Source organism: Macaca thibetana, chromosome 6, assembly GCF_024542745.1.
Source record: "Macaca thibetana thibetana isolate TM-01 chromosome 6, ASM2454274v1, whole genome shotgun sequence".
Classification (NCBI taxonomy): domain Eukaryota; kingdom Metazoa; phylum Chordata; class Mammalia; order Primates; family Cercopithecidae; genus Macaca; species Macaca thibetana.
Genome location: NC_065583.1, coordinates 110,331,694 through 110,356,950, shown reverse-complemented (window position 1 = coordinate 110,356,950; position 25,257 = coordinate 110,331,694). Strand labels below are relative to the sequence as shown.

At 44.3% G+C, this 25,257-nt stretch overlaps 1 protein-coding gene across 3 annotated transcripts in view; it reads left to right on the top strand.

Moving 5' to 3' along the window:
* The window catches only part of MARVELD2 (MARVEL domain containing 2), a 33,336-nt gene extending 9,673 nt beyond the window's left edge, over window positions 1–23,663 (top strand). For all 3 annotated transcript variants that reach the window (XM_050793560.1, XM_050793561.1, XM_050793559.1), the window contains exons 4-7: window positions 11,339–11,487; window positions 11,734–11,905; window positions 19,631–19,681; window positions 20,729–23,663. In XM_050793560.1, the coding sequence (XP_050649517.1) occupies window positions 11,339–11,487; window positions 11,734–11,905; window positions 19,631–19,681; window positions 20,729–20,851 (495 nt within the window). In that variant the 3' untranslated portion in view covers window positions 20,852–23,663. The remainder of the gene's footprint in view (window positions 1–11,338; window positions 11,488–11,733; window positions 11,906–19,630; window positions 19,682–20,728) is intronic.
* Window positions 23,664–25,257: the final 1,594 nt, after the last annotated feature.

Sequence of the window (25,257 nt, the reverse complement as noted above, 5' to 3'; positions counted from 1 at the left end):
CATCTCCTGACCTTGTGATCCGCCCACCTCAGCCTCCCAAAGTGCTGGGATTACAGGCGTGAGCCACTGTGCCCAGCCGAAATTTAATTGTTTTTTAAATGAAAGTGATTCTCCCAAACTTTCTTCACTTGTGTTTAAAGTTCTGTGCTGTTCTTTGTATCCTTCTCCCCTTGCTTTCAGATGCCAAATTTTTTTACGACAGTCACAGGACAGTTACAAAATAAATTAATGATAATAACATATATATATATTATTTTTTTTTTTTTTTTTTTTTTTTTGAGACGGAGTCTCGCTCTGTCATCCAGGCTGGAGTGCAGTGGTGTGATCTCAGCTCACTGCAAGCTCCGCCTTCTGGATTTACACCATTCTCCTGCCTCAGCCTCCGGAGTAGCTGGGACTACAGGAGCCCGCCACCATGCCCTGCTAATTTTCTGTGTTTTTAGTAGAGACAAGGTTTCACCATGTTAGCCAGGATAGTCTCAATCTCCTGACTTAATGATCTGCCTGCCTCGGCCTCCCAAAGTGCTGGGATTACAGGCGTGAGCTACCGTACCCGGCCAATAATACTTTTTTTTAAAGATGCCAAATTTTGTAGTGTCGGGGAATTTCTATTCTATAATTTACCAGCTGTGTGGCAGTAGACAAATTATTTAACCTTTCTATGCCTTCATTTCTTCATCTGTGAGATTGTAATAGTAATAGTTCCTACCTCGCAAATTTGCTGAGAGGACTCAGTGAGATGCTGTTATCATTATTTACATATATGTAATTATTTTAATAATCATAATTTTTCCCTCATTGAAAATTTTACCCTCATTTTTTGAGATACTAAACATTATTTCTTAGCAAGGAGTTGAGAATTCAATCTTTGGATTTGTTTCTCTGAAAAGAGAGCATATTTACTTGGTTGAAAATTCGAAAGGGTCTATAATACAAAATCATCTCATTTCTACACCCCAGCTTCCCTGTTCCCCTGCCTGTGTTACTTGCTCTCCCTTCCCTTTTACACAAATGGTAGTATGCTACACACATTCTAGCCCTTGTTTGTTTTACTTTTACTTAACAGTACATTTCTAAGATGTTTCCTTAATAATATGTAAAGAGTTTCCGTATTTTTTTATAACTGTATAGTATTGCATTATGTGGATGTATCATAACTTATTTAACCATGATAAGCATTTAGGTTGTTTCCAGTCTTTCACTTTTTTTTTTTTTTTTTTTTTTTTGAGACAGAGTCTCGCTCTATCACCCAGGCTGGAGTACAGTGGCTCAATCTCGGCTCTCTGCAATCCACCTCCCAGGTTCAAGCGATTCTCCTGCCTCAGCCTCCCAAGTAGTTGGGACTATAGGCACCCGCCACCACACCCAGCTAATTTTTTTTTTTTTTTTTTTTTTTTTTTTTGAGACGGAGTCTCGCTCTGTCGCCCAGGCTGGAGTGCAGTGGCCGGATCTCAGCTCACTGCAAGCTCCGCCTCCCGGGTTCGGGCCATTCTCCTGTCTCAGCCTCCTGAGTAGCTGGGACTACAGGCGCCCGCCACCTCGCCCGGCTAATTTTTTGTATTTTTTAGTAGAGACGGGGTTTCACCGTGTTAGCCAGGATGGTCTCGATCTCCTGACCTAGTGATCCGCCCGTCTCGGCCTCCCAAAGTGCTGGGATTACAGGCTTGAGCCACCGTGCCCGGCCAATTTTTGTATTTTTAATAAAGATGGGGTTTCACCATATTGGCCAGGTTGGTCTTCGAACTCCTAATCTCAGGTGATCCACTTGCCTTGGCCTCCCAAAGTGCTGAGATTACAGGCATAAGCCACCACACCTGGCCCAGTCTTTCACTATTAAAAACAACACTATAGTGAATAACCTTATACATACAAATACATATTGTTACGTACTTCATTCCATATATGTACAAGTACACTTGACAGATAAATCCTGAGAAGTGAATTCCTGCATCAAAAGGATGTATCTTTTTATTTTGATTGCCAAACGATCCAGTAGAGGTTTTACCAGTTTCCACTTCCAGCAGTGCTACAGGTTTCTTCACACCCTGACTAATACAGTTTGTTAGAAAATGTGTTGACAAGTAGCTGGGATTACAGGCATGCACCACCATGCCTGGCTAATTTTGTATTTTTAGTAGAGATGGGGTTCCACCATGTTGGCCAGGCTGGTCTCAAACTCCTGATCTCAAGTGATCTGCCTGTCTTGGCCTCCCAAAGTGCTGGGATTATAGGCATGGGCTACCATGCCCAGCCCAGAGTACTAACATTAAAAAGTGTGTTTCACACATCCTTGGGTTGGAAGAGAAGAATCTGTTTGCTTTAGGAGGTTAAAAGTCTACACTTTGTAGATGTTGACTGCTCAGCACTAGGCTGGACAGGGCTGTCTCACTGGGCTGCATTGTGGCAATGATGTGGAAATGGAGGTCATTTTTGGCCAGAGTAGAATTTATGGTCTACCTGGGCATTCCCTCTAGGTAGGATTAGTACATAGTCAACCTGAATGGCCTGGATCAGTTGGAGGAAGTTGCCCCAAATGATAGGGTGGTCAGGGTCATTGTTTGGTAAGCATGTACCTGATGCAGGCTCCGTAGGTGGGGCAGGATTAGGAAGATCTGCCAGACAGTTCTAGGGTACCTCTTTCCGGGTACCTCTTCCAGCTGTCCTGGAAGGTTGGTGCTCAGAATGTCCAGGGTGTATTGTAGGCTCCCAGATACTGAGAGGTCCCAGAATAATTGGGAATAACCTTAGCAGATACAAGAACTCCCGTTCCTAGGACTCCACTGGATATCATATCAATCCAGTTAACTTCTGGTCTTTCAAGATATAGGAGCTGAACCAAAGAGCATCCTTTTAGAGGTGTCTTTTCCTGGAGATGGATCACTGTGGATACTCTAAAAGAAGACCTCTATAAGAGGGAACTTCATGACTTAATCAACGAATCTCTATTGGACTCACCAATGAGAAACTTTGTCAAAAATATCAGGACCAGGTGTGGTGGCACGCACCTGTAGTCCCATTTACTCAGGAGGCTTGGGTGGGAGGATGGCTTGAGTCTGGCAGGCAGAGGTTGCAGTGAGCTGATATCATGCCAACGCACCCCAGCCTGGGTGACAGAGTGAGACCCTGACTCAGAAAAAAAAAAAGAAAGAAAGAAAATATCAGGGCCTCCAGCTTTTCACTGGGTGTAATTCTCACCTGCGTCCTTCCTAGTTCATAGCAGGAAAGAATTGGCAGACTAGCATGACAAAGAGGAAATGAACTTTATTTATTTATTTTTTTTTGAGACGGAGTCTCGCTCTGTCGCCCAGGCTGGAGTGCAGTGGCCGGATCTCAGCTCACTGCAAGCTCCGCCTCCCGGGTTCGGGCCATTCTCCTGTCTCAGCCTCCTGAGTAGCTGGGACTACAGGCGCCCGCCACCTCGCCCGGCTAGTTTTTTGTATTTTTTAGTAGAGACGGGGTTTCACCGTGTTAGCCAGGATGGTCTCGATCTCCTGACCTAGTGATCCGCCCGTCTCGGCCTCCCAAAGTGCTGGGATTACAGGCTTGAGCCACCGTGCCCGGCCGAACTTTATTTTATTTATATAATTTTTTTGGAGGGGGAGACAGGTTCTTCCTCTGTCACCCAGGCTGAGGGCAGCCTCAAACTCCTGGGCTCAAACAATCCTCCCACCATAACCTCCCAAGTAGCTGGGATTACAGGCATGCACCACCATGCCAGTTAATTTCTAAATAATTTTTAGTAAAGAAGAGGTCTCACTATGTTGCCCGGGCTGGTCTTAAGTGCTCCTCCTGCCTCAGCCTCTCAAAGCACTGGGATTACAGGTGTGAGCCACCTCGCCCAGCCAGCAAGTGAACTTTAGAATCAGACAATCCAAATTTGAGTACTAGGTCAGCTACTTACTAGCTCTGTGGTCCTGGGGAAATTGCTTGCTTTCTCTGAACTTCAGTTTCCTGTCTGTTGTTTGGTCTAATACTAGGGGGTGCCTTCTTATTTTGTTTTAATTAATGTAATTTTTTAAAAGCAAATAAGATCACTTTTCTTTTTTTTTTTTTTTTTTTTGAGATGGAGTCTGGCTCTGTCGCCCAGGCTGGAGTGCAGTGGCCGGATCTCAGCTCAATGCAAGCTCCGCCTCCCGGGTTTACGCCATTCTCCTGCCTCAGCCTCCCGAGTAGCTGGGACTACAGGCGCCCGCCACCTCGCCCGACTAGTTTTTTGTATTTTTTAGTAGAGACGGGGTTTCACCGTGTTCACCAGGATGGTCTTGATCTCCTGACCTCGTGATCCGCCTGTCTCGGCCTCCCAAAGTGCTGGGATTACAGGCTTGAGCCACCGCACCCGTCCAAGATCACTTTTAAAAGAAATAATAGAAGATAAGATCACATAGAGACAGCAACAAATTCTGAAAGCTGTGCTTTAAGTGCTGTGCAGGTTTATATTATAAGCTAGAAAAGTGAGAATCTAATGTGGGCATGGAACGTGATGGTATGGGTTTGAGGTCATGGCCCTGTGCATTATTGTATTACACACTCAAAGGGAGAGAAAATCAAGAATTGGAGAAATAAATGCATACTGAAACACATAGCTAGTTCTCCCTATTTCTTTTCCCTTTTTTGTTTGTTTGTTTGTTTGTTTGTTTGAGACGGAGTCTCGCTGTCACCAGGCTGGAGTGCTGTGGCACGACCTCAGCTCACTGCAACCTCCAACTCCCTGGTTCAAGCGATTGTCCTGCCTCAGCCTCCCTTACTTCTCTCTATTTCTAACCTGACAGATATTCATTCAGCCCATTTTTAAGTTGAAAAGTTTAATAATTATATTCATAACATTATTTAGACTAGTTTTTGCTAGAAGCAGAACTATTCATGTTACTCTGGGGCACTGGGCTGGGCCATTTTCCCCTTTCCTTTGACATGTCTGTCATCAAGAGTACTGTCTAAGTGTGGACTTTCCCATTCTGGAGCCTAATGCAGCCTTCCCACAAAAGCCTAATGAGGATTTAATTCTTTGTCTCATGTGGTTTTAGATTTCTTCCCAATAGAGAACGGGTGCGGTGACTCACGCCTATAATCCCAGCACTTTGGGAAGCCAAAGGAGGTGGATCTCTTGAGGCCAGGAGTTTGGGACCAGCCTGGCCAACATGGCGAAACCCCATCTCTACTAAAAATACAAAAATTAGCCAGGCATGGTGGTGCATACCTGTAATCCCAGCTACTCAGGAGGCTGAGGCAGGAGAATGGCTTGAACCTGGGAGCCAGAGGTGGCAGTGAGCCACGATCATGCCACTGCACTTCAGCCTGGGCAACAGAGCGAGACTCTGTCTCAAAAAAAAAAAGTTTTTTCTCAATAAGAGTTTTCCAAACTGATGATCAGGAAGGTTCATCCAAAAAGAGCAGAAGAAAAAGTTAAGACCATAAAAATAAAAAAAATTTAGGCCGGCCATGGTAGCTCACACTTGTAATCCCAGCATTTTTGGAAGCCAAGGTGGGTGGATCGCCGGGGGTCAGGAGTTTGAGACCAGCCTGGGCAACATGGCGAAATCCCATATCTACTAAAAATGCAAAAAAATAGCCGGATGTGGTTGCGCAAGCCTGTAATCCCAGCCATTTGGGAGACTGAGGCAGGAGAATGACTTGAACCCAGGAGACGGAGGTTGCAGTGAGCCGAGATCGAGATCGTTACCGCTGCACTCCAGCCTGAGCAATAGCACGAGACTCTGTCTAAAAAATTAATTAATTAATTAAAATAAATTTAAAGCAGATGAAATGTCTACATGGAAATATTCTGATTTCTTCAGGGTCTCTTTCTATATTAAAAGGTAAGTCTTAGAATTAGGGATGGGCAAGTAAGAAAAATGATTAGTTCTTCCTTGAAAAAATGTTACGTAGAAAACAAATTAATGATGGACCCTCTGCCCAAAGCAACTTTGACCAGGAGATCTGAGATTGATGCTGGGGCTGCTGCTGAGATCCAGAGGATCAACAAGCTCATAGCAGCTTCCTCAGTGCCATGAGATCTGGATTGTTAAACATTTAGGAGTTAAACCATGTGTCCATATGGGGGTCAAAAAAAAGAAAACAGAAGTTAAAGAGAACTAGAAATTCATTTATTCAAGCCAAAAAAGCTCCCCCTAATGTTTAATGCCATTATTCATTTTCAAGACTAAATATATAGGAATTCATTAGGATGAAGAAATGGCATCGTAATCAGCAAGAAATACAGCAGAATAAATACTAACTTCAAAATGTGTTCCCTAAAAATATCCTGGCTTAATTTCATTTCCTCAGGGTACTCTGCTTGTCACTCATGTTTTTGCAGATTTGGGGACCGAGTGGCGAGGCACGCTTTCTGCGTCTAGGTGATCTGGCTTCTGTCCCACCTGGAGCCATGGTTGGAGAACTTTTCCTTTTCATAACCTTCCCCTAGGGCTGGTTAGCAGCCTCCACACCTGATCTAATCTAAAGGGTGTGCTATTTAAATAGTGAGTTAAGTGCTAGTGGTTTTTAGAATGAGCTAATGTTAAACCAAAGCCAGTTTCAGGGTAAGGAAATCAGGAAACAAAAGATTTTTAAAGCTTCCTGGCAAGATGAAGATTAAGGTTTTAAAATCCTGTTTTGTTTTTTATTTGCAGTGAAGTAGGGGCCCTCCCAAGCCTCTCTCAGTTTAGTTCAGCAAGCATTTCTCGAAGGCTTAAGGGGTCAGTAGAGGGGAGGGAGGTTACTGCTCCAAAGAGGAATCGTGTTCCCAAGCACGATCTTACTTTCCAGTAGCAGTATGGCATTGCTTGCCCTGTCCATCACAAGCTCGTTTCTAGTGTGCTACTAGAAAACTTCAGGCAACTTTAGGATATGAACAATATACATTTAAGTAAACAAGTTTCTTTATGTTATTCATTTAAAGTATCAATGAACCAGGCCAGGCACCGTGGCTCACACCTGTAACCTTAGCACTTTGGGAAGCCAAGGAGGGAGGATAGGTTGAGCCCAGGAGTTCGAGGCTGCAGTGAGCTATGATCTCACCACTGCACTCCAGCCTGGGTGGCAGAGCGAGACTGTCTCAAAAAAAAAAAAAAAAAAAAAAAAGTATCAATGAACCAAATAGTTCTGGGTTTTTTTGTTTTTTGTTTTTTTGAGACAGGGTCTCACTCTGTCACCCAGGCTTCACTGCAGCCTTGACCTCCTGGGTTTAAGTGATCCTCCCACCTCAGACTCCCAGGTAGCCTGCACCACAGGTGCATGCCACCATGCCCAGTTAATTTTTTATTTTTTGGCCAGGCATGATGGCTCATGTGTGTAATCCCATACTTTGGGAGGCTGAGGTGGGTGGATTACCTGAGCTCAGAAGTTCGAGACCAGACTGGGAAACATGGTGAAACCCCATTTCTACTAAAATACAAAAAACTAGCCAGACATGGTGGTGTACACCTGTAGTCCCAGCTATTCGGGAGGCTGAGGCAGGAGAATTGCTTAAACCCGGAGGCGGAGGTTGCAGTGAGCCGAGATCGTGCCACTGCACTCCAGCCTGGGCAACAGAACGAGACTGTGTCTCAAGAAAAAACTATATATACACACACACACACATATATATATATATATATATTTTTTTTTTTTTTGTAGAGACAGGATCTCCCTATGTTGCCCAGGCTGGTCTCAAACATCTGGGTTCAAGCAATCCTCCTGCCTTGGCCTCCCAAAGTGCTAGGATTACAGGAATGAGCCACTGCACCTGGTCTAGTTCTGGGTTTTATTTATTTATTTATTTATTTATTTATTTATTTATTTTTGAGACGGAGTCTCGCTCTGTCACCCAGGCTGGAGTGCAGTGGCGCGATCTCAGCTCCTTGCCACCTCCGCCTCCCAGGTTAAAGCGATTCTCCTGCCTCAGCCTCCTGAGTAGCTGGGATTACAGGCGCCCACCACCACACCCGGCTAATTTTTGTATTTTTAGTACAGACAGGGTTTCACCATGTTGGCCAGGCTGGTCTTGAATGCCTGACATTAAATGATCTACCCGCCTCGGCCTCCCAAACTGCTGGGATTACAGGCATGAGCCACCTCACCCGGCTCAGTTCTGGGTTTTAATTGTGGCTTTTCTACTTGATAGTTACGTGACCTTGGAGAATTGACTTGACCTCTCTGAACCTCACTTCTGTTTTTGATTTTTTTTTTAAGAGACAGGGTCTTGCTCTGATGCCCAGGCTGGAGTGCAGTGGACCATTCACAGCACTCTGCAGCCTTGAACTCCTAACCTCAAGTGATCCTCCCACCTCAGCCTCCCAAAATGTTAGACTTATACATGTAAGCCACTGCACCTGGCCTCAACCTCACTTATTTTCTTTCTTTTTTTTTGTAAGACAGAGTCGCGCTTTGTTGCCCAGGCCGGAGTGCAGTGGAGCGATCTCGGCTTACTGCAAGCTCTGCCTAATGGGTTCATGCCGTTCTCCTGCCTCAGCCTCCCAAATAGCTGGGACTACAGACACCCGCCACCACGCCCAGCTAATTTTTTCTATTTTTAGTAGAGAGAGGGTTTCACTGTGTTAGCCAGGGTGGTCTCGATCTCCTGACCTCGTGATCTGCCCACCTCAGCCTCCCAAAGTGCTGGGATTACAGGTGTGAGCCACTGGGCCTGGCACTTCTTTATGGATAAAATGAAAACACCTCTTCTGGCATCCACCAATGTCATCAACTTGGTTGGTGTTCTAGGCACTGTCCAATGGAGTCCCTGAAAGTTTTTTCTCAACCCCAAAGCTGAGCATCCATTTTTGCCCTTTCTAGAGTAGAATCCACTGGATCTTCCAATCCTATCTCCTTTCTGTCTGAGACTTCCTCTCTAGGCCATTTCACCTTGTGTTCTCTTTCTCTCTTTTGAACACACAATTTTTACTAAAAGGGCCTCTAAGAGCTCTGCTGTTAAGAAACCAGCGTGACTTGGCACAGTGACTCACGCTTGTAATCCCAGCACTTTGGGAGGCCAAGGTGGGCGGATCACCTGAGGTCAGGAGTTTGAGACCAGCCTGGCCAACATGGCAAAACCCTGTTTCTACTAAAAGTACAAAAATTGCTGGGCACGGTGACTCACACCTGTAATCCCAGCGCTTTGGGAGGCTGAGACGGGCAGATCCCAAGGTCAGGAGATTGAGACCATCCTGGCTAACACGGTGAAAACCCATCTCTACTAAAAATACAAAAAATTAGCCAGGCGTGGTGGCGGGAGCCTATAGTCCCAGCTACTCGGGAGGCTGAGGCGGGAGAATGACGTGAACCCAGGAGGTGGAGCTTGCAGTGAGCCGAGATTGCGCCACTGCACTCCAGCCTGGGCGACAGAGCGAGACTCCATCTCAAAGAAAAAAATATGTATACAAAAATTAGCCAGGCATGGTGGCACACACCTGTATGTAACCATAGCTACCTGGGAGACTGAGGCACAAGAATTGCTTGAACCGGGAGGCGGTGGCTGCAGTGAGCTGAGATCATGCCACTGTACTCCAGCCTGAGCAACAGAGCGAGACTCCATCTCAAAAAAAAAAAAGAAAGAAAAGAAAAGAAAGATACTAAAAAATGAAAATACTATAAAAATACTGAACATCAGGAAGCGTTTCTTTCTGATAGTAAATTTGTTTGCTTCCCTCTTCATATAATGAAAACAATGTAACTGGTTTCCTTTTCTGTTTTTTTGGTTTTCGGTTTTTGTTTTTTTTTTGAGAGGGAGTCTCGCTCTGTCGCCCAGACTGGAATGCAGTGGCACAATCTCGGCTCACTGCAACCTCTGCCTCCCAGATTCAGGCGATTCTCCTGCCTCAGCCTCCCAAGTAGTTGGGATTATAGGCAGGCACCACCACGCCTGGCTAATTTTTGTATTTTTAGTAGAGATGGGGTTTCACCATACTGGCCGGGTTGGTCTCGAACACCTGACCTCATGATCTGCTGGCCTCAGCCTGCCAAAGTGCTGGGATTCCGGGCGTGAGCCACCGCACCTGGCCAACTCATTTCCTTTTCTAATCCACTCAGTGGTTACTTACAATTAAATCATCCCAAATTGCCAGTATCATTACTTTCTCTTTCTATTTAAGTAGCCTTGTTCCATTTTTATCCTTGAATTTTTTTGAATTACATTTTTTATTTTTTTATGGTTAGTTGGGGTGTGAATTCCAAATAGGTAAGTTCTTAAGACTGCGTGTCTGGCATTGCATCATCTACCTTTGACATGTACATGATTGGGGCTGGAGTGTGTTTTACCTACTATGTATTACCATATCCCAAATGTGCTTCCCTTAGCTATTATAGAAACGTTCAGAACAACTTTGTGACTATAAAACATGTAATTGTGATGTGAAATGTTAACTCTTATTTCCACTTTTCTTCCTCCTGTCTTGCTCCCCATTTTCTTCTTCTTCTTCTTCTTCTTCTTCTTCTTCTTCTTCTTCTTCTTCCTCTTCCTCTTCCTCTTCCTCTTCCTCCTCTTCCTCCTCTTCCTCCTCTTCCTCTTCCTTCCTCTTCCTCTTCCTCTTCCTCTTCCTCTTCCTCTTCCTCTTCCTCTTCTTCCTCTTCTTCCTCTTCTTCCTCTTCTTCCTCTTCTTCCTCTTCTTCCTCTTCTTCTTCCTTCTTCCTTCTTCCTTCTTCCTTCTTCTTTCTTCTTTCTTCTTTCTTCTTTCTTCTTTTTTTTTTTTTTGAGCCAGAGTCTCACTCTGTCACCCAGGCTGGAGTGCAGTACTGCAATCACAGCTCCCTGTAACCTCTACCTCCTGGACTCAAGCAATCCTCCCACCTCAGCCTCCAACCCTTCCAAGTAGCTACTAGCGGACTACAGGCACACACCACTGCACCTGCCAGATTTTTTTTTTTTTTTTGGACAGAGTCTCAGTCTGTTGCCCAAGCTGGAGTGCAGTGCTACAATCTTGGCTCACTGCAACCTCCGCCTCCAAGGCCCAAGCAATTCTCCTGCCTCAGCCTCCCAAGGAGTTGGGATTACAGGTACCCACCACCACACCCAGCTAATTTTTGTATTTTTAGTAGAGATGGGGTTTCACCATGTTGGCCAGGCTGGTTTCGAACTCCTGACCTCAAGTGTTCCGCCCACCTCGGTTTCCCAAAGTGCTGGGATTACAGGCGTGAGCCACTGTGCCTGGCCTTAAACTTTTTATAGAGACAGAGTCTTGCCATGATAGCCAGGCTGGTCTTGAACTCCTGGCCTCATGTGATCCTCCCGCTTTGGCCTCCGGAAGTGCTGGGATTATAGGTTTGAGACAGCTCACCTGATCTTCCTCCCCATTTTCTAAGAATAAATTCAGAGGATTTTTTTCTACCTATATTTATTAATAAATCCTCTTTTTCTCCCTAACTGCAGTGTGAAATGGCCACCAGTGGTGACAGACAAAGAGACTCAGAAGTTAATTTCAAGGAATTGAGAACAGCAAAAATGAAACCTGAACTACTGAGTGGACACATCCCCCCAGGCCACATTCCTAAGCCTATCGTGATGCCCGACTATGTGGCGTGAGTATCAGTCTGAATTCTTCCTCAAGGTAGAAGTTGAGGGGCCCCATTTGGTCCTTTCATTTTCCAGTTTGTCTCCAAGTTAATACTCTGTGCTTGAAATCATGTATGTAAATAGTTGTTACCTGAGAGGTAATGTATTGAATTGAAGGTACAATATGATCAGTAAGGAATAAGCTAAGCCGATTTCCCATTCAGCTTCTTTTAGTGAAACGATTATATCTTTGGTTTATGTTTTTCCCCCAGAAAATACCCTGTGATTCAGACAGATGATGAGCGAGAACGCTATAAAGCTGTGTTCCAAGACCAGTTTTCAGAGTACAAAGAGCTGTCTGCAGAAGTTCAGGCCGTCCTGAGGAAGTTCGATGAGCTGGATGCAGTGATGAGCAGATTGCCCCATCATTCGGAAAGCCGACAGGTTAGTGTGTGCAGCTGCCTAGGAGGAGCACTGAAATCTAGAGGATGAATACAACCTGGCTTTTTTTTTTTTTTTCTGTGAGACAGAGTCTTGTTCTGTTGCCAGGCTGGAGTGCAGTGGCACAATCTTGGCTTGCTGCAACCTCCACCTCCTGGGTTCAAGTGATTCTCCTGCCTCAGCCTCCCGAGTAGTTGGGATTACAGGCATGTGCCGCTACACCCAGCTAATTTTTTTGTATTTTTAGTGGAGATGTGGTTTCGCCATGTTGGCCAGGATGGTCTCAACTCCTGGCCTCAAGTAATCCACCCACGTTGGCCTCCCAGAGTGCTGCGATTACAGGCATGAGCCACTGCATTCAGCATGAAATCTGGGTTTTTTTTTTTTTGAGATGGAGTCTTACTCTGTTACCCAGGCTGGAGTGCAGTGGCGTGATCTCAGCTCACTGCAAGCTCCACCTCCTGGGTTCATGCCATTCTCTTGCCTCAGCCTCCCGAGTAGCTGGGACTACAGGTGCCCGCCACCATGTCCAGCTAATTTTTTTGTATTTTTAGTAGAGACGGGGTTTCACCATGTTAGCTAGGATGGTCTTGATCTCCTGATCTCGGGATCCATCCGCCTCGGCCTCCCAAAGTGCTGGGATTACAGGCGTGAGCTACCACGCCTGGCCCCCAAAATTTGGCTTTTAAAAAAATTTATAACCATTTACATGTGCTTTCTGTGTCTAGGAAAGCATTTGAGATCCTCAAGGTGTCTAGTCAAGATGACAATTCAAATTATGTAACTTAATATCTTTTGTCTTTAATTATTAAACAGTATTTTTTTTTGTTGTTGTTTTTCACTCTGTGCTTACCCATATTTTATTTTCTTAAGTAAAATATAAATTTGCCTAAGATACATACCAAGTCAGGCAGGGTCCCAAAGGAGACAGATGGCACATTCAAACTAGGATAATTCACAAAGGTTTATTCAGAAAGTGAGTGTAGGGAAGCCACCAGAGGCATTGCATTCCCCTGCTAAGCCAGAGCCCAGCAGTTAGCACTCCAGGCGCAAAGGCAGAGCACCCACTGAGTAAGAGTGGAGAGCAGAAATGGCCAGGCACAGTGGCTTATGCCTGTAATCCCAACACTTTGAGAGGCCAAGGCGGGCAGATTGCTTGAACCCAGGCATGCAAGACCCTGGACAACATGGTGAAACCCCATCTCTACAAAAAATATAAAAATTAGCCAGGCGTGATGGCATGCACCTGTAGACCCAGCTACTCAGGAGGCTGAGGTGCGAGGATTGCCTGAACCCAGGAGGTCGAGGTTGCAGTGAGCTGTGATTTTGCCACTACACTCCAGCCTGGTGGACAGAGTGAGACCATGTCTCAAAAACAAAAAACAAAACAAAAAAAAGAGCAGATATGAGATATGCTACAGATGTGAGCTGCTGGGCACACACATCAGACTGGTAGCTGTGATTATGACATAGAGGAAAACCAGGAGTAGAAATGGTAGTTAGAGGGGACTTAAGCTTTTTTGTAGTGCTCTTCCTCACCCCCCACATTTTTCACATTTTGAAATAGGATTATTGAAATAGGAATGCCTTATAACCTGTGCCATTTTTAAATTTATTTTTATTTATTTTTTGAGATGGAATTTTGCTCTTGTTGCCCAGGCTGGAATGCCATGGCATGATCTCAGTTCACTGCAACCTCCACCTCCCAGGTTCAAGCTATTCTCCCACCTCAGCCTCCCAAGTAGCTGGGATTACAGGCATGTGCCACCATGCCCAGCTAATTTTGTATTTTTAGTAGAGATGGGGTTTCACCATGTTGGTCAGGCTGGTCTCGAACTCCTGACCTTATGATCTGCCCGCCTCAGCCTCCCAAAGTGCTAGGATTACAGGCGTGAGCCACCGCACCTGGCCACCTGTGCCATTTTTAAATCAGATGTACTCTTTTTTTTTTTTTTTTTTTTTTTTTGAGACGGAGTCTTGCTCTGTTGCTCTGTCACCCAGACTGGAGTGCAGTGGCGCAATCTCAGCTCACTGTCACCTTTCCCTCCCAGGTTACATGATTCTCCTACCTCAGCTTCCCAAGTAAATGGGACTATAGGTGCATGCCCAGCTAATGTTTGTATTTTTAGTAGAGGCAGCGTTTCCCCATTTTGGCCAGGCTGGTCTTGAACTCCTGACCTCAGATGATCCGCCCACCTCAGTCTCCCAAAGTGTTGGTATTACAGGCGTGAGCCCCTGCATCTGGCCTAGATGTACTCTTTTTAATTGAGATCTCATTCACATATAATACATCTACCCTTTTAAAGTATACAATTCGGTGAATTTTAGTATAGTTACAGAGTGGTGCAATCAGCACCACTCAAATTCCAGAACAGTTTAATCACTCCAAAAAGAAATCCTGTATTGGCGGGGGGCAGTGGCTCATGCCTGTAATCCCAGCACTTTGGGATGCTGAGGCAGGCAGATCACTTGAGGTCAGGAATTTGAGACCAGCCTGGCCAACATGGTGAAACGCTGTCTCTACTAAAAATACAGAAATTAGTTGGGCGCATTGGCGGGCTGAGTAATCTCAGCTACTTGCGAGACTGAGGCAGGAGAATCACTTGAACCCAGGAGGTAAAGGTTGTCCAGCCTGGGCACCAGAGCGAGATCCTGTCTCAAAAAAAAAAAAAGAAAAGAAAAGAAACTGTTACCCATTACATAACTGCTAATAATTAGCATTTATTTCCCATTCTCAGCTCTGTCCAGCCATTGACAACCAGTAATCTACTTTCTGTCTGAATGGATTTGCCTAGTTTGAACATTTCATATAAATCCTTTGTGTCTGGCTTCTTCATTTTGCATAATGTTTTCAAGGTTCATCCATATTTTAGCATAAGTCAATACTTATTCCTTTTTGTGGTGGAATAATATTCTGCTATATGGATATACCACATTTTGTTTATCTATTTATCAAGAGATAGACATTTGGTCTTTTCCAAATGTCTATATAGACATTTCCACTCATTGGCTGTTATGAATAATGCTGGTGGGAATATATTTGTGTAATATTCTCTTTTTAAAAGAGGCTGTATTAATCTATTACATGTATAATTAAATTTTAAAAACTTTGTAAAAACTAAATGTTGGTCTGGCTGTGGTAGCACATGGCTATAGTGCCAGCTACTCGGGAGGCTGAGGCAGGAGAGTCACGTGAACCCAGGAGGCAGAGGTTGCAGTGAACTGAGATCGTGCCACTGCACTCCAGCCTGGGCGACAGAACCAAAACCAAACCAAACCAAACCAAAAAAACTAAATGTCAAATTTATGTATGGGAACACACACACACACACACACACACACACACACACACACACATATAATTTTTTTACCTGAGAAGTTGGGTATCTTTGTTTCGACCACAGACTCTGTTAAGTGTACATTTAAATCACTTATCATTATGAGTTAACTAAGCCAAATGTGTATTGCAGTGACGTTTTCCTAACCCTGGAGCAATGGAATGGTGTTGGCTAAGAGACACCAGTACAGGAAGCAAGAGAAATTCAGCAAATATTGAGGTTGAATGTCAGTACCATTTGGAAAATAAGCAAGGCCCACGGGTCTAAGAAGGGTGACCTAGGTTAGAGGCCGTCAAAGGAGTGCAGGAAGCCATGAGGCCCCAGGAATCTGGATCAGCACAGGTTGGGAGGAGCAGGCTTATTGGGAGAAATAATGCAGAAAATCCTGACCTGCAAGTCCGGGTGTGGTGGCTCACACCTGTAATCCTAGCACTTTGGGAGGCTGAGGCAGGTGGATCACCTGAGGTTGGGAGTTTGAGACCAGCGTGACCAACACAGAGAAGCCCCATCTCGGCCAGGTGCAGTGGCTCATGCCTGTAATCCCAGCACTTTGGGAGGCCAAGGCAGGTGGATCACCTGAGGTCAGGAGTTCTAGACCAGCCTGGCCAACATTGTGAAACCCCGTCCCTACTAAAAATACAAAAATTAGCCGGGCATGGTGGCACGTGCCTGTAATTCCAGCTACTCGGGAGGCAGAGAAAAGAGAATTGCTTGAACCTGGGAGTCGTAGGTTGCAGTGATCCGAGATCGCGCCACTGCACTCTAGCCTGGGCGACAGAGCAAGACTTCATCTCAAAAAAAAAAAAAAGAAATTCCGTCTCAACTAAAAATACAAAATTAGCCAGGTGTGGTGGCGCATTCCTGTAATCCCAGCTACTTGGGAGGCTGAGGTGGGAGAATCACTTGAACCTGGAGGCAGAGGTTGCAGCGCGCCAAGATCTCACCATTGCACTCCAGCCTGGGCAATAAGAGCGAAACTGTGTCTCAAAAGAAAAAAAAAACAGTCGGGGTGCGGTGGCTCACGCCTATAATCCCAGCACTTTGGGAGGCCGAGGCGGGTGGATCATTAGGTCAGGAGATCGAGACCTGCCTGGCCAACATAGTGAAACCCCGTCCCTACTAAAAATACAAAAAATTAGTCAGGCGTGGTGGAGGGTGCCTATAATCCCAGCTACTCGGGAGGCTGAGGCAGGAGAATGGCTTGAACCTGGGAGGCAGAGGTTGCAGTGAGATGAGATTGTGCCATCGTACTCCAGCCTGGGTGACAGAGCGAGACTCCGTCTCACCAAAAAAAAAAAAAAAAAAGGAAAATCTTAACCTGTAATCTTTGAGCCAACACCCAGTGGTATCTGGTTTGTGTGCTTTAAAATGGACAAGGGCTGCAGCACGTGGTCTGCAGTTGGGAAATCAAGAGGGTCCTGATGACAGTACAGGCTGAGACCAAGTCTTCCCATGATGTTTCCACCCAGTATCAACAACAGCCATTACCTGTGATTTTTAACAAGACAGGGCTTGTAAGTAACCCAATGGCAGGCCCGTGGTTATTATTATCAGTGTATCCTCCAGTCCTTATCTAAAGTAGAAATATTAACCATATTACAAAAGTTAGCTTCTCCTTGGCCACAGGCTGAGCTTTGTCCTGGGCAGGAGTCCACAGGCTCATTCATTTTCCCACCATGTCCCCATGGAAGCATGTGAGGCATTTCAAAGTCCAGTGGGCCTGTTTGGAGGCAAGTTCTCTCACAGACATGGTTGTGCACCCCTGAAAAATAGTCACATGACTTTTCTGAGCCCATAAAATAGAAATATTGCCCCAAACAATCCCTCTGGTCCTCACCACTCCTTAAATTCAGTGACAGACTCTAGATGGATGTTACAGCTCATCTCTGCCTGCATCTCCAGCACAGCAGTGCTAACCCCAGCAGTAAGTATTCCTTGTCCAGGATCTGTTATTACAGATTGCAATTAAATCACCAGGTTTATTTTCAAAACTGCTGGCAAGCATTGAAAACACAAACATACTGATGATTTCAGTCTGTAAAAGAGATTGAAGAATTAAAATTGTTCGGGCAAGGGGGCTCATGGCTGTAATGCCCACACTTTGGGAGTCAAGGCAGGATGATTGCTTGAAGCCAGGAGTTCAAGATGAGCTTGGGCAATATAGCAAGACCACGTCTACTCATAAAAAAATAAAAATTAGCAGCCGGGCATGGTGGCTCACACCTGTAATCCCAGCACTTCGGGAGGCTGAGATGGGTGAATCACAAGGTCAGGAGTTCAAGACGAGCCTGGCCAACGTGGTGAAACCCCATCTCTACTAAAAATACGAAAAATTACCTGGGTGTAGTGGTGGGCACCTGTAATCCCAGCTACTTGGGAGGCTGAGGCAGGAGAATCGCTTGAACCCAGGAGGGGAAGGTTGCAGTGAGCCAAGATCGCACCACTACACTTCAGTCTGGGCGACAGAATGAGACTCCATCTCAAAAATAAATAAAAAATAAATAAATAAATTAATTAATTAAAATAAAAATTAGCCAGGCCTGATGATGTGCCGTATAATCCCAGCTACTTGGAAGGCTGAGACAGGATCACTTGAACCCAAGAAGTTTTGGTTACAGTAAGCTATTGCACCACTGCACTCCAGCTTGGGCAACAGAACAAAACCCTGTCTCAAAAAAAGAAAAAAGAAAGAAAGAAAATATACTGGGAAAAGGATATGGATCAGTGATGGAAAAGGTTCTCAGGGCAAGCTTTTATTTTATTATTATTTTATTTTATTTTATTTTTTTTTTTTTTTTGAGACGGAGTCTCACTCTGTCGCCCAGGCTGGAGTGCAGTGGCCAGATCTCAGCTCACTGCAAGCTCCGCCTCCCGGGTTTACGCCATTCTCCTGCCTCAGCCTCCCGAGTAGCTGGGACTACAGGCGCCCGCCACCTCGCCCGGCTAGTTTTTTGTATTTTTTAGTAGAGACGGGGTTTCACTGTGTTAGCCAGGATGGTCTCGATCTCCTGACCTCGTGATCCACCCGTCTCGGCCTCCCAAAGTGCTGGGATTACAGGCTTGAGCCACCGTGCCCGGCCTTATTATTATTGTATTTATTTATTTTTGAGACAGAGTCTCACTCTGTTGCCCAGGCTGGAGTGCAGTGGTGTGATCTTGGCTCACTGCAGCCTCCGCCTCCTGGGTTCAAGTGATTCTACTGTCTTGGCCTACTGAGTGGCTGAGATTACAGGTGTGAGCCACCATGCTTGGCTAATTTTTGTATTTTTAGTAGAGGGGGTTTTGCCATGTTGGCCAGGCTGGTCTCGAACTCCTGATCTCAGGTGACCCACCCACCTCAGCCTCCCAAAGTGCTGGGATTACAGGTGTAGGACAAGCTTTTAGAACTATAAATTATTGGCTGGGCACAGTGGCTCACACCTGTAATCCCAGTACTTTGGGAGGCCAAGGTGGGCAGATAACTTGAGGCCAGGAGTTCGAGACCACCCTAGGAAACATGGCAAAACTCCATCTCTACTAAAAATACAAAAATTAGCTGGGCATGGTGACGCACACCTGTAGTTCCAGCTACTTGGGAGGCTGAGGCTCAATAATAGCTTGAGCCAGAGACGTGGGAGGTTGCAGTGAGCTGAGATCATGCTACTGCACTCCAGCCTGGGTGACAGAGGGAGACTGTCTTGGGAAAAAAAAAAAAAAAAAACCTATAAGTTATTATATTTATTTATTAGGTTTGCTTTGTCTGACAATCTCTATGCATAGGTGTGCATGGATGAATGAGGGCATTGCTGTAGTAATCTGTTCCCTTTGGATAGACCGTTCAATTCCTTAACAAAGTTCATATTTATTATAAAACTTAGGAAAAAGTTACAAGGAGCCTTATATTAGCTATTTTCAAAAGTTACATACTGTCAAACTGCTTAACCCCAACACCTAATAACTCGAAAAAGAACTTTCCAAAGGGGATGAACTTTCCAAAAAGGATGTACATAATCATAACTAATGTGGTTATTATGTGGCAAGCACTTTATAAGGATCATTTCAAATAAGTGAACCTTCTTACAACCCTTTGAGGTCATTATGGTTTTATTTCCATTTTTCCAATAAGGAAACTGAGCTTGCCAGCTGTGTGACCCTGGGCAAGCTGTGTATCCTCCCTAAGGGCCTGGGGCTTGGGTCTGGTTGCATGTGGTCAGGGCCCTTTCTTTTATTGCCTGGGCCTAGCAGATAGTAAGCCCTCAAATATTTGCCTGTGAAATGAATTTTTGTGTGTCACTGTTTTCATTATTTTCTTAGTTAAAATTGTTTTTTGTTCTAATTCTCAGTGTGCTTTGAGATATGAGTTGAGTAAATGCAAATGTTTTAACTTAAGTATACAATATATTATTTTTAGGAACATGAGAGAATTTCAAGAATCCATGAAGAGTTTAAGAAAAAAAAGAATGTGAGTAAAACAGTTTTCTTTCTCAAACTGTATTCTTATCCAGGTACATATGTGATAATTGACAGACTCTAGATTCTGTTAGCTATAATAGTTCCTTTTTGTATTTCGTGAGATGCTCCTTTTAAGGGAAAATGGCTGCTGGATGCCATTTCTTGTCATGTCTGTTCTGAATACATTTTGCTGTGTCCTGATTTAGCAACCTAGGGAAATGAGCATTGATCAGGAATTCTCCACCTGTTCCTTCAAAAAGATGAACTGATTTTACATCTTTCCAGCTCTAACTTAATCTCAAAATCAGTAGAGGTGGCTGGACACTGGCTCAGGACTGTAATCTCAGCACTTTGGGAGGCCAAGGCGAGTGGAACGCCTGAGCCCAGGAGTTTGAGACCAGCCTGGGCAACATGGCGAAACCTTGTCTCTACAAAAAAATACAAACATTAGCCGGTAATGGTGGCACACGCCTGTAGCCCCACCTACTTGGGAGGCTGAAATGGGAGGATCACTTGAGCCTCGGAGGCAGAGGTTGCGCTGGGAGACAGAGTACGCCACTCTACTCTACCCTGGGCAACAAAGTGAAACCCTGTCTCAAAAGGAAAAAAAAAAATCAGTCAAGGCTGTAGAGACCATTTGTTAATATTTTCTATACTTATTACTTTTTTTAAAGAGATGGGGTCTTGGCATGTTGCCTAAGCTGGCCTCAGACACCTGGGCTCAAGCAATCCTTCCACCTCAGCCTCCTGAGTTGCTGGGACTACAGGCACATGCCACTGTACCTGGCTTTATTTACTTTTTTATGTACATCAGATAGTAAAATGAAAGGTGCCTCAGCTCTTTGTACTTCTGTTTGATTTTGCTGTGAATCTAAAACTGCTCTAAAAAAAAAGTACATTTAAAAAGTGTGTAAAGAGCTTAACTATTACTCTGAGTTTGGAATCTGCTATAGAGACTTTCGTTGTGTATGATCATTTCCTGTGTGACAATGTATGTTTCTGTTTTTTTTTACTGAGGAAGCCAAGAGCCAAAATAATGCTTATATTTCATTTACAGGATCCTACATTTCTGGAAAAAAAAGAACGCTGTGATTACCTAAAGAATAAACTTTCTCACATAAAGCAAAGAATTCAAGAATATGATAAAGTAATGAATTGGGATGTACAAGGTTATTCTTAACCCTTATTTGAAACCACTTTTTATTTTATTTTATTTTATTTTATTTTATTTTATTTTGAGATGAACTCTCGCTCTGTCACCTAGGCTGGAGTGCAGTGGCACGATCTCGGCTCACTGCAACCTCCACCTCCCGGGTTCAAGCAATTCTCCTGCCTTAGCCTCCCCAGTAGCTGGGATTACAGGCATGCACCACCACGCCCAGCTAATTTTTGTGTTTTTAGTAGAGAGGGGGTTTCACCGTGTTGGTCAGGCTATTTTTTTTTTTTAAATAGCAGGTTTACTATTTATTTACTGCCTTTTTGATGCTAGCCTCTGTGGTAGATAAGCAAGTGCTTCCTGAATCAGCTTCCAGTTGGTTTAACCAGTATGCAACATTAACGATTTTACTCAGACATTTTTAAACACATTCAGATGTACCAAGGGCCTTTACTAAGAATGGAAAAAATCCTGTGTTCATCTGTGACCAATTTCATATTCGTCTATCGCATTTAAATGTGTCATCATTTTAGAGATTGTATCCTGGCGGTGTGATGGGCAAGTGGACTATCAATTCTGGTGCTAGTTTTTCCTTTTTCACTCAGGCAGGTTCCTAGGATTTTTCTAGGACAAATTTCTCTTCCTAGAGAAATTCCTAGGGGATTTCTAAAGGATTTTTCTAAGGGAAAATGGGTGACATCTTTCAGAGGTGTTATTTATTTCCTTGAAAGGTATTTGAATCCCACATCAACATTTTCAGACATCCTGATCTTGGGCAAATTGCTTAATATCTCTGTGCCCGTTTCCTCTTCTGTAAAATGGGACTAATAATAGTCCCTTCCTCATAGAGTTGTTAGAATTAAAGGAGTTACTAATATGGTAAGAACTATATTAGTGTTTGTGAAATCTATGGAAGTGTTTGTGAAATGAATAAATTATAAAGAATGAGTCTCAAGAAAAGGTCCTTAATGAGCAAGCCCAACTTACTTAACCAAGAGCCTAAGTGTCTGGTGCCTTCCTGTTTTGTGGTGTTAACTCATGGCCTTAGCCTGATGCTTCCCTGTGTCTCTGTGGCCCCTGGGGTTCCACATGGCCTCCCTGTCTTTCTTCAGTGTGATTGTACATCTCTCCATCTCCCCATAGTCCAGCCTGCCCTGGACACATTGAATTGTATGAATGGTATTGCTTTTCTTTTCTTTTCTTTTTTTTGAGACAGAGTCTCGCTCTGTTGCCCAGGCTGGAGTGCAGTGGCGCCATCTCGGCTCACTGCAAGCTCCGCCTCCCGGGTTCACGCCATTCTCCTGTCTCAGCCTCCCGAGTAGCTGGGACTACAGGCTCCCGCTACCACGCCTGGCTAATTTTTTGTATTTTTAGTAGAGATGGGGTTTCACCGTGTTAGCCAGGATGGTCTCGATCTCCTGACCTCATGATCTGCTCCCCTCGGCCTCCCAAAGTGCTGGGATTACAGGCGTGAGCCACCGCGCCCAGCTGTTATTCCTTTTCTATCCCCTTTGGACATATGTGCTACAGTCCCACGATGTGGCATTTCCTTGGAAACTTCCTTTGAATTTTTGGGATGCTTCTTTCCTTCCTTCCTTCCTTCCTTGCTTCCTTCCTTGCTTCCTTCTTTCCTTCCTTCTTTCCTTTCCTTTCCTTTTTTCCTTCTTTCTTTCTTTCTTCTTTTCTTTCTTTCTTTCTTTCTTCTTTTCTTTCTTTCTTTCGAGACAGAGTTTCGCTCTTGTTGCCCGGGCTGAAGTAAGTGGTATGATCTCGGCTCACTGCAACCTCTGCCTCCTGGGTTCAGGCAATTCTTCTGCCTCTGCCTCCCAAGTAGCTGGGATTACAGGCACCCACCACCATGCCCAGCTAATTTTTTGTGTTTTTAGTAGAGACAGGGTTTCACCATGTTGGCCAGGCTGTTCTCGAGCTCCTGACCTCAGATGGTCCACCAACCTCGGCCTCCCGAAGCGCTGGGATTCAGGTGTGAGCCACCATGCCCAGCAGGGATGCTTCATCTTTCTAAGAATTATCTTGGCTTTGGACTTTATTCATGAGAAATGTTTTATTTCTGTTAGTATGAACAATAGACCGACTTAACAAAGTTTTTTTTTTTTTAAACAAAATCGTTCTTGTTGGATTTTATTCAGCAGTATCTATCATGTAGATAAATTCCCAGGTGTAGCATTACAGCTTCTGACTAATATAGCTGCTATTCAAACAATTAATGTTCAAAGAGTTTTCTGAAGTGATGAAACCAAAGAAGAGCATGTGGAAAAGCAGAAGCTTAGAAAGTTGTGGTCACTGAATACACTCCCTAGTTTTTATTTGTCAGTGAAATCTTTACGCATTCATTGTTAATATTTTAATTCCATGGCTTCTCAGGCTGTACTGTGTCTGAAGGGGTAACACCTAGGGAAGCATGAGGCCCCTTATGGGACCCCCCAAATGGATCAACTTCACTTTCTCTTTTATGTATTGAGCCCTGTGTTAACATTTCACTTAAGAGCACTAGTGCTTTAAAAAAAAAAAAAAAAGAGGTAAAATATTACCATTTTGATTGTAGAGTTAGATTCGTGTCGAAGTGTTAAGGAAATTGAATTTTGTGAAACGTGTAAAATAAAGTTTATAAATGTAAATGCTAATCTTTGAAAAACCAGTGTAGTAACACTGATTTATAAATGCTGTGGTCAATTCCTTAGGTGCGTTAAAGTTTCAGTCACCTGTCGTGTGTGTGTGCCCTTTTATGTTTGCCTTTCTAGCATTCCTGTGTTCACTGTGCATGTTCTTGAAAATAGTTTCACTTGTCAGATAATAAACTGGAAAGTCATTGAAAACCTGTAGGTCACAGTGCTCAGGTGACTCACTGTTTCCCTTCCCCCATTATTTGCAACAATTCAAAGTCCAGGCCACTGTATTAGTTTCCTAGGGCTGCCATGACAATGTACTACAAACTGAGTCACTCAAAACAACCGAAATGTGTTGTCTCACAGACCTGCAGTCTAGAAGTCTGGAAGCAAGGTGTCAGCTGGGACATGCTCCCTCGAAAACCTGTAGGGGAGTCCTCTTCTAGTTTCCGGTGGTTTGCTGGCCATGTTTGACATTCCTTGGCTTGTAGATGCATCTCTCCAATCCTCCATTCTCGCATGGCCTTCTCCCTGTCTTGGCCACACCAGTCATATTGAATAAGAGGCCCACCTTCTCCAGCACGACCTCCTGTCAACTCATTACATTTGCTAGGATGCTATTTCCAAATAAGGTCACATTCTGAGATACTGGAGGTTAGGAACTTCAGCATTATCTTTTTGAGAGGCCACAATAGCTACCTTTGGCAAGTTACAAGATTCAGAAGGAAAAGTACTTCCCTGTACATTTTCTTTCTTCCATATGATTTTTTCTTTTATTTTTTGAGATGGAATCTCACTCTGTCACCCTGGCTGGAGTACAGTAGTGTGATCAGCTCACTGCAACCTCTGCCTCCTTGGTTCAAGCGATTCTCCTGCCTCAGCCTCCCAAGTAGCTGGGATTACAGGCACCCACTGCCACACCCAGCTAAATTCTATATTTTTAGTAGAGACGGGGTTTCATCTTATGTTGGCCAGGCTGTTCTTGAACTCCTGACCTCAAGTGATCTGCCCGTCTCGGCCTCCCAAAGCAGTCCCCCTGCCTCAGCCTTTCAGAGTGCTGGGATTACAGGTGTGAACCACCGCACCCAGCCCTTCCATATTATTTTAACATGTATTCTAATTTGAAAATTAACATGAGGATATGTCAGTAAATCTAAAACTTGAAAAAAGTATTTGCCAGTTACGTGTCAAATGCTTTTATTGTGCCAGATGTGTTAGCATTAAAGATACAGAAATCAGTGAAACAGGTGGAGACTTTGGGGATGCTAATGAAATACATATCAGAAATTGTTTCTGATATTGAGATGCATCGAAGTTTGAAAGATACAACACAGGAAAAGTCTACAATTTTTTCTAACCTTCATTTTTTTTAACTATTATAATTTTTAAAAATAATGAGTATAGGCCGGGCGCAGTGGCTCAAGCCTGTAATCCCAGCACTTTGGGAGGCCGAGATGGGCGGATCACGAGGTCAGGAGATCGAGACCATGCTGGCTAACACGGTGAAACCCCGTCTCTACTAAAAAATACAAAAAATTAGCCAGGCGAGGTGGCGGGCGCCTGTGGTCCCAGCTACTCGGGAGGCTGAGGCAGGAGAATGGCGTGAACCCAGGAGGCGAAGCTTGCAGTGAGCTGAGATCCGGCCACTGCACTCCAGCCTGGGCGACAGAGCGAGACTCCGTCTCAAAAAAAAAAAAAAAAAAAAAAAAATGAGTATAAAAGCTTAGAAAATAGAAAACAAATGTCCCACCAGTGTCAATTCTGCTCCCTGGCAGTATACACTGTTTGGAGTATACCTTCCCAGAC